At 37.5% G+C, this 10,000-nt stretch overlaps 1 protein-coding gene across 1 annotated transcript in view; it reads left to right on the top strand.

Annotated features, from left to right (window-relative positions):
* Positions 1-10,000, top strand: part of LOC119576649 (protein O-mannosyl-transferase 2-like) — a 21,596-nt gene that overhangs the window by 5,264 nt on the left and 6,332 nt on the right. Inside the window, exons 3-15 of the mRNA XM_037924300.1 lie at positions 918-1,019; positions 1,276-1,360; positions 2,308-2,415; positions 3,440-3,548; positions 5,044-5,152; positions 5,484-5,643; positions 5,751-5,857; positions 6,003-6,097; positions 6,317-6,467; positions 6,761-6,944; positions 7,835-7,980; positions 9,294-9,382; positions 9,521-9,675. Of these exons, the coding sequence (XP_037780228.1) occupies positions 918-1,019; positions 1,276-1,360; positions 2,308-2,415; positions 3,440-3,548; positions 5,044-5,152; positions 5,484-5,643; positions 5,751-5,857; positions 6,003-6,097; positions 6,317-6,467; positions 6,761-6,944; positions 7,835-7,980; positions 9,294-9,382; positions 9,521-9,675 (1,600 nt within the window). The remainder of the gene's footprint in view (positions 1-917; positions 1,020-1,275; positions 1,361-2,307; positions 2,416-3,439; positions 3,549-5,043; positions 5,153-5,483; positions 5,644-5,750; positions 5,858-6,002; positions 6,098-6,316; positions 6,468-6,760; positions 6,945-7,834; positions 7,981-9,293; positions 9,383-9,520; positions 9,676-10,000) is intronic.

Here is a 10,000-nt window from a genome sequence, read left to right as displayed (position 1 = left end):
ATGATAACGATAATGATAGTAATAAAGATAATAACAGCAATAACTATAATGATGATGATAATAATAATAATAATAATAATAATGATATTATTATTATTATTATTATTATCATTATTATTATTATTAATGATAATAATAATAATAAGAAAAAGAATATTTACAACAACGTTAAGGATAATAGTAATAATGATAATTACAATAATGATGATGATAATGATAATGAATGGCGATGAAGACAAAGATGATGGTGATAACAATAATAATAATGATAATAGTAAAATGATGATGGTAAAATTTATGATGATAATAGTCATACTAATAATGATAATAAAATAATGATAATAATAATAATAAAAATAACAATAAAAACAATAATAATGAGGAGGATGACGATGACATGATAATAGTAACTGTGATGATAATAATAATAATAGAAAAAATGAAGCCATTCCGCACAGGCCCCACACAACACGTCCTGCCAGTACTGCCATAAACACGGCGGTCTAACAGGACCCTAAACAACAGTACCTGATCCTTGAAAATTCCCTCGTGGTTTTGGCATCACTGATCGCGCCTTCTATTCGTCAGCCGTGCTTGAATCAATAACGGCGAATTCAACCGCTTGATTGTGTCTGGCTGGGATTTGCTTGGGTTGAGAGACTTTTGGGAGGTTGGGTAGGTGTGGGTGTATGTGGGTACGGGTGTAGGTGGGTGGGTGGGTGTAATGTAGTGCATTTCCCCTGTGATATTAGCGTGTGATTCGACGGGATTGAGGGACATTGTAGTTGGTTCATCGGTGTGTGTGTGTGTGTGTGTGTGTGTGTGTGTGTTTTTGTGTGCGGGTGTGTGTGTGTGTGTGTGTGTGTGTTGTAAACCGCTGCTGATCTATGCTTCTGTCTGCCCCTCGCCAACCCCAGGGCCGGAGGAAGCAGTCGAATGTGGTGGACTGTGTTCTGGGTATTCGTGGCGGCCGCCGTGGGGTCGAGGCTGCACTTCATCACAATGCCTTACAAAGTCGTGTGAGTATTTCCTTGTACTTGTCACTTAAGTTTTCGTTTACATCATGATATTTACTTGTCATTTCGGAAGTGAGAGAGAGAAAGAAAAAGGAAAATACAGAGGAAATTGGATCACTATTCTTCTCCTGTGGGACGAGGCCACTTGTGTTTTAGCTTTCGGGTATTTTTCTGTTATTTAGTTGTCATTTCGGAGAGAGAAAGAAAAAGGGCAATAAGATGGAAATGAAATAATCATTGTTCTCATGACGACCTCCAGGTGGGACGAGGCGCACTTCGGCAAGATGGTCAGCTGGTATATCAACAGAACCTTCTTCTTCGATGTCCATCCCGTGGGAGGCAAGGTAGAACCACCCTCTTACGCAGTGTTTATGGTCGTGTGTGTGTAAACAGATGCATACATACAAGCATACACACATGCATGCATACTTGCATCCGTACGTACATACATTCACATACAGACTTACATACATACATATAATATATATATATATATATATATATATATATATATATATATATACATACATACATACATACATACATACATGCTTATTTGCTTAATTACATGTATACATGCACACATACATACAAACATATAAATAGGCCTACATACATACATACATAACATACATATATAAATAGGCCTACATACATACAAATTTATATACATGCATACATACATACACATGCATACATACACTCATACATGCATACATACATACGTACATACATGTATTCATACATACATAGGCCTACATGAATGCACACACACACACACACACACACACACACACACACACACATATATATATATATATATATATATATATATATATATATATATATATATATATATATACACACACACACATCATACATACATGCATACATACATACATACATACATACATACATACATACATACATACATACATACATACATACATACATAGACGATTGATACACAGATAGACAGGTACAATGCAGGTGTGTGTGTGTGTGTGTGTGTGGTGTGTGTGTGTGTGTGTGTGTGTGTGTGTGTGTGTGTGTGTGTGTGTGTGTGTGTGTGTTTAGAAGGGAGAGAAACAGACAGCCAAACAGACAGATGCACAATAAAAAAAATATGTACACATTATGAAATCTAATTAATACGAGAAAAAAAAAAACAATGAAATCACCTCTGCGTTTACCCCTTCCTATAAGTGTAATTTGCAACTTACCCGTAAGATTCGAGCAGCATCCGTCAGCTGAAATCTACTCACCCCCCCCCCCCCCTTTTCTCCTGCAGCTGCTCCTGACGCTGTTCGGCTACCTGGGGGGCTACAACGGCACGCACTCCTTCGAGTCTCCTGACAAGCCCTATGACGGCTATGATGGAATCATGGCCATGCGGGTGGTGAGTTCGGGGTTCTGTGCAGAGGCGGTTTTATGTCATTGTTTGTGGTATGATTTGTCTCTGTCTCTGTCTTTCACTTTGTTTCTCTCTCTGCCTCTCTTCTCTCTCTCTCTCTCTTCTCTCTTCTCTCTTTCTCTCTTTCTCTCTTTCTCTCTCTTCTCTCTCTCTCTCTCTCTCTCTCTCTCTCTCTCTCTCTCTCTCTCTCTCTCTCTCTCTCTCTCTCTCTCTCTCTCTCTCTCTCTCTCTCTCTCTCTCTCAATGCCTTTCATGCTTTAGTTTATTAATGATAGAAAACGGAAAGCGTTCATGGTAAACTTGCCTAACTTTCCTCCGTTTTGAAAATAAAATGGAAATAAGTACAGTGGAAACTTAGGAAAGCGAAATCAAACAAATATATATATGAAAAGACGTACATGAAGAGAGCAAGTTATGTATTAAAAGAGAGAGTGTGAGTGAGATAAGACATAAAAAAGAAAAAGAAAACGAGAAGTTCAGTATATTATGTTTTAAATTAACCTTATCTAGTTGATTTTTGGAAATATGTAAATCAGCTGACACTGCCTTTACTTATGTCATATTTAAGTTCAAAACAGCCTTTTACTCATATGCATTAACTTTATCTATTTACTTATTTTTCAGCTATCACATATATATCAATTCCCTTTTATTCATTATTCATAGGGCAATCTATTTTTCCTTTTCTCATTTTTAGAGAAAAATGTGCACCGCCACAATGGCATATATCTACACAATTTTATAATTACACAAGACTTATTTACTGACCTTCATATATATCTTTCATCCCTTCTTCACATCTTGACCTGCAACCTGATTCAGTTCTGGATCCTACTTCTCTCTATATGCTAAATTTACTTCAGTTACTCGTGTCGGTTTTCGCTACGTCGGATGAGGATTCCTATGTGGGTTCGAAACGTCACGATGTTTATTACGCTCCTATCGTGGTCGCGTTACAGCGTGCAGACGTTACAGTATATTACCATTTTTTTATGTGACCTTTCGTCAGGGATGTGCGTTGATGGGCGCTGCGTTGGTGCCTCTGGGATTCCACATCGTTTGGACGCTCACCAAGTCCCTTCCGGCGTCGACCTTCGCTGCCGGCCTCATCACCTTCGGTAGGCACGGTCGTATACTTTTTTATTTTTTTACGATTCATTATCTGTTTATTTATTTGTTGCAAAGGGAAGTTATGCAGTAACAACATTTGTCTATAAAAGTACAGTATGTTACAAATAGATGTAATACTGTGATGCTCGGTGTTTTTTCATTTTATTTACTAATCACTTATTTGCTTATCATTCTCCTTATTTATTCATTCACATTATTTCAGATGACTTAATTATTTCCCTGCTTATTTAATTAATAATTAATTTATCAATTCATTGAAATATATGTCTGTATATTTTTTACTGAGGATATTGATTTATCAGTTATTATGACTTTACGTTCATCCATCTATTCATTTATTTCTGCTTCCTTGTTTATTGATGCTTGCTTGTATGTTCATTTTTATTTCTCCCTTAACTAATTGTTTTCTGTTTTACTAGTTAATTTACATATGTATATGTGTATCACTTCATTCAAGCCTCTACCAACTGACTTATCTGTTTATTCTTCTTCTTTGAACGGTAGGTTCATGTCTGAGCCGCCGTGGTCACAGTATGATACCTAATTGTAGTTTTCATGTTGTGATGCTCTTGGAGTGAGTACGTGGTAGGGTCCCCAGTTCCTTTCCACGGAGAGTGCCGGTGTTACCTTTTTTTTTTTTAGGTAATCATTCTCTCTATTTTAGCCGGGCTTGGGACCAGCACTGACTTGGGCTGGCTTGGCCACCCAGTGGCTAGGTAGGCATTCGAGGTGAAGGTTCCTTGCCCAAGGGAACAACGCGGCGGTCGGTGACACGAACCCTTGAACTCAGATTGCCGTCGTGACAGTTCGACGCTCTAACCATTCGGCCACCGCGGCCTTGACGATCATGGGCTTCCATGATTTTTCTTGGCAATTTAGAGCGGTGGTTTGCCATTGCCTTCCGCCCGGTGTTTTTATCGAGTCACCATCTCTATTTACCCGGCACTGACTTGGGCTGGCTTACCCACCCAGTGGCTAGGTAGGCAATCGAGGTGAAGTTCCTTGCCCAAGGGAAACAACGCGCCTGCCGGTGACTCGAACCCTCGAACTCAGATTGCTGTCGTGACAGTCTGGAGTCCGACGCTCTAATCACTCGGCCACCGCGGCCCTTATCTGTTTATACATTGGTATATTTATCTGCTTATCTACGTATATTATATGGAGGTGGCATAGCTTAGTGGTAGAGCGCTGACTTTGCAATCGCAGGGCACTGGGTTTGCAACCGGACGCCCCCTCTTTGTCGTATCAACTGTCAGAAATTATACTGACGTCAACATGCTTGGGTCGAAGTCGGGGCGGAAAGGAACTGGCCACCCTACCGCATCATCCCGCGGCTTAGTAATATGTTCCTCCACGAACATGTTTCCTACGTCCACCTGGATGTAGGATCAACTTATCATTTAATCATCTATTCTTTGACCCGTTGCTACATTCTTATCTATTCATTTATTCATTTATTTATCCATTCTTTATTTTTCACAGAGGTTGGCACGATTACGCTCAGTAAGTTCATTCTGCTGGACCCGCTTCTGCTGTTCTTCATCATGGCTTCTTTTCATGGCTTCACCTTCATGCACGAAGCAGCTGATAGGTAAGATTTTTGGACGGGGCGCGGGTGCGATGAGAAGGTAGAGGAAATGAGTGAAAGAAGGAAGGCAGAGAGAGAGAGAGAGAGAGGGAGAGAGGAGAGAGGGAGAGGAGAGGGAGAGGGAGAGGGAGAGGGAGAGGGAGAGAGAGAGAGAGAGAGAGAGAGAGAGAGAGAGAGGGAGGGAGGGAGAGAGAGAGAGAGAGAGAGAGAGAGAGAGAGAGATCTGTAATAAATAGAAAAAAAAAGAAACATACACACTGTAACCTACACCTATGGTTTCCATCTCAATATGCTATATGCTCGATCCTAACCTTCGCCGCCCTTGCTTTTCCAGGTCCTTTTCGAAGCAGTGGTGGTTCGCCTACCTTTACACAGGCGCGATGCTGGGTTGCGTAATGAGTGTCAAGTTTGTAGGCCTCTTTGTCGTTCTAGTTGTAGGCCTATATGCTGCCCTCGACCTCTGGCAGAAACTGGGAGAGCTCGATAGGCCTTTGGTATGGATTGTTGTATTTTATTGTTTATTTGACAAGGAAATACCTCAAGATATAAAAGAAAGTGTTTCATGTAAACTTGCTTTTTATTTTTTTCTTTAATGTTACAGCTAAGCGTAGCAGTACATTTCATGGCTCGGGTTTTGACGTTGATATTGTTACCTGCTGCAATCTACGTCAGCGTTTTCTTTATCCATGATCAGCTGCTCTTTAAAGCGTGAGTGAAAATAACCTCGTTTTTACAGTTGATTATAGCTTTGTAATGTCCTTTACAAAACAAGATTATACCTTTTTGCGTACTTCATGAATTAAGAATAACAAACCACTATATGATAAGATTTGAACCTCATCATTGTTTTCAGAAAAACTCTTCACGCGGCGGACGAGGGGACTTTCAGCCCAGGCTTCCAGATGAGGCTGAAGACGAACCTTCTGAACAACTTAACACAACCCAAACGTAATGATACTGATAATGATTGCTGTTGTATTATATACGTAATATATATATATGTGTGTGTGTGTGTGTGTGTGTGTGTGTGTGTGTGTGTGTGTGTGTGTGTGTGTGTGTGTGTGTGTGTGTGTGTGTGTGTGTGTGTGTGTTTGTGCTGTTTGTATGTTTGTATGTACAGGTAAAAGGGCATTCTTGTATTCAAACGTGTCTTTTTCCTCGTATCAGAGTTGGCTTACGGCAACGTCATCACCCTCCGGAACGCCAACTTGGCCGGCATCTACTTACACAGCCACAACGCTACGTACCCACAAGACAAAGTGGGGAAGAATAAGCAACAACTTACTGGCTTCGGTGCCAAAGATGTGAATAATTACTTGTGAGTATTGTTTGAGAGTCCCCTTCATTAAATACAGAATTTATATGTCCTGTATTGCCATGTTCTGTCAGTTTTGAGCGTCTCAGAAGTCTTTGAATGTTAAATATGTCCTTCTTAGATGCCGTTTTTAGTCAATTTTGTCTAAACCTCTTATTCCTTTAAACATTAACCGTGCTCAGGAATGTCAACCACTTTCACGCCCTTTCCCCATCCACCCCTCACCACTTACATGCCCTTTCCTCATTTCTTCCCTTGCCACTTTCACGCCTTTTCTCATCCGTCTCCTCAACCAGCAAGGTTCTGTTCCCCGAAGAGGACCCTGATCTGGAAAACAGTTTCTATGATGGTTTACCCGAGTATGTGATGAACGGCGACTGGGTGCGGCTCTACCACATGACCACGCGTTCCTTGGTCTCCTGTGATAGGAACATGTCTCTCGTGACCAAGAAGCACAATCTTGCTTATGCTAAAGCTTACGTGAGTCGGTCATTTCGTATTCTGGTGATTAGGGATATAATGATTATATGCAAAAGTTTCTCTCTCTCTCTCTTCTTTCCCCTCTCTCTCCTCTCTCTCCCTCTCTCTCCTCTCTCTCTCTCCTCTCTCTCCTCTCTCTCTCTCCTCTCTTCTCTCTCTCTCTCTCTCTCTCTCTCTCCTTCTCTCTCTCTCTCTCTCCTCTCTCTCTCTCCTCTCTATTTCACATTCTATCTTCTTTCTTTTAACATGCATATTTCTAACTTTTCCCTGTCTACTCTAATAACAAATTTGCTCTCTCTTCCTTCTCTCTCTCACATGATCTTTCGTATCTAACTGACCTCTGTCTAGTCTCTCATGTCAATTCATACTCATAGCTTTTACGTCGATCTTCCATGGCTTACTCGTTTTCACATATCACTTTGTTAAAAAATGATAATGCATATTCCTAATTTTGATTAGTAAATACATAACAAATTGTCTTATTTCCTAGTTCTTTTAACATGATCATATTCGAATTATACATACTGAAGATACAACTTTGACGACATAAACATTCAACATAAGTCTATGATAGTTATAACAATTCTGTAGTGTAGTAAGTTAACAAAAACATATGGTCGCATAAAATATCAATAATGATATTACATGAAAAAATGTATATATATGTATCATTAATATTAATCACTGATACTAAATAGTGTATCACTATTATTTCAATAGTATAGTAGTTAGTATATCTCTCTCATCAACATCCCCATTTCGGAAATGCAATACTAAAACCAATAACAATAACTAACCAGCAATGAACATGTTACTGCCAACAATAAAACAACGCTTCCTTTAACTGAAATAATCAGAGATGTACACTAAGTCGTTCCCTATACATCTAGGTGACCATGTGGCAGCTCTGGTCAGTACACATCGTCGGGGGCCAGCCAGGCGAGGCCGTGAAGGTGCTCGATTCACGCGTCAAGTTCATCTGCATCCCACTGACCTGTGCTCTCACGTGGAGTCGCGAGAAGCTCCCTTTCAAGTGGTAAGTAGTGAGGGTGTCGAGAAGCATTCGTTTCATTATGATGGTTACGATGATGAGGATGAATATTATTGTTATTATTATCACTCTTATTACTACTACTACTACTATGATAATGATAATGATAACAATAATGATAATAATAATAATTATTATTACTATCATCAGGAGTACTATTACCATTTTTTTATTATTACCGTTATTATTATTTCTTATTATTGTTTTTATGATATTATTATTTACTATAATAATAATAATAATAATTATTATTATTATTATTATTAGTAGTAGTAGTACTAGTAGAAGTATCATTATTATTATTTTTTTTATTATTATCATTATTATTATTATTATTATTATTATTATTATTATTATTATTATTATTATTATTATTATTATTATTATTATTATCGTCATTACTATTGTTATTATATGAATAATGCTGTTGTTGTGTTATTGTTATTGTTGTTGTTGTTATTTATTATTATTATTATTTTTTTTTTTTTTATCATTATTATTATTATTATAATCATTATCATTATTATTATTATTAGTTGTTGTTGTTAGTGTTGTTTTTCTTACTATTATCGTTATAATGATAATAATAATTATTTTTATTAGTTGTAGTAGTATTGCTGTTGTTATTAATATTATTGTTATAATAATGATGATAATAATAATAGTAATTAGAAGTAGTAGTATCATGATCATTATTATTAGTAGTAGCAATAGTAGTAGTACTAGTTGTAGTATTTGTAGTATTAGTATTGTTATCATTATTTTTGTTATTATTGTCATTATTATTATAATTACTATTATTATTATGTAAATAGTATTATTGTTGTTATTATTATTACTATCATTATCATTAGTAGCAATAGCAGTGTCATTATCATTATTATTTATAGGTAATGGGTGTGCGTTTAGATAACGTGTGGATTTTGATGTTGATCGAAGATTAAGAAAGACTTAAACGTTTATTGTTTTTGTTATTATTATTATTATTTATTATTATTATTATTATTATCATCATCATTAGTAGTAGTAGTAGTAGTAGTAGTAGTAGTAGTCGTAGTAGTAGTACTAGTAGTAGTAATAATAATGGTGTTATCATTATTACCTTTACGATGGTATTAAAAATGTCAATGTAACTCAGATATAAATAAGACAATTTTGAGAGCACCCTTTTTTCACAAAAAAATAAATTCGAGCCTTCTATGATGGTATGCTACATTTCCAAGTAATATACGAATGCCTTTTAAATGCCATAGCTATTACTAACAGGAAATTAAAAGAAACTCACGGTGTTTCAACAGGGGCTACAACCAACAGGAGATAACGTGTTCCAAAAACGTTATGGACGATCATACCAATTGGATGGTAGAACTTAATATGAACCCGTACCGTAAGTGTTACACCCAGACTGCCCTAATCTTCTTGTATTATGGTTAATATAGTTGTTTTCTAAGTGCCGCCAAGACCCTGTTTTCAAGTTCTCCCTCCGAAGGATGTTAATCTTTTCCTGATTTTAACCTGTCCGCAGTCAAAAACGAAAGCTTTTCCCACCTGGAGAGCGGCTTCTTTTCGAGAATGATCGAGACCCACAGAGTCATGACCTTCATCAATGCTCGCCTGAAACCGGAAGGCGAAGACCGTTACAACTCTCACCGGCCGTGGATGTGGCCCTTCTGCCTCAAGGTAAAGTAACTGAATAGGGTGAGATGCAGGTTGAAAGGACAATGCTAATGATGTTAGAACGACAAAAAGATTGATGACTATAACAGCATTAATAATGAAAATGCTAGTAATGATACAAAGACGATATAATAATATTACCCGAATAACACTAGTTTCAATGTGTTAGTCATGCAGGTGTATTTCAGGGAATGTCTTTGTGTTTGTCATTTGGAAAGACAGGCATTTCGAGATTCCCTCTACTTACATGAAGATATAAACAATATTAGGAAAACAGAATTTCTGTCAATGAGATACTTCAGTGGTTTACTTTCTTATTTGTGTGCCC

Source organism: Penaeus monodon, chromosome 9, assembly GCF_015228065.2.
Source record: "Penaeus monodon isolate SGIC_2016 chromosome 9, NSTDA_Pmon_1, whole genome shotgun sequence".
Lineage (NCBI taxonomy): Eukaryota > Metazoa > Arthropoda > Malacostraca > Decapoda > Penaeidae > Penaeus > Penaeus monodon.
Note: the sequence above shows the minus strand (reverse complement) of the source record. Positions and strands in the feature narration are given on the sequence as shown.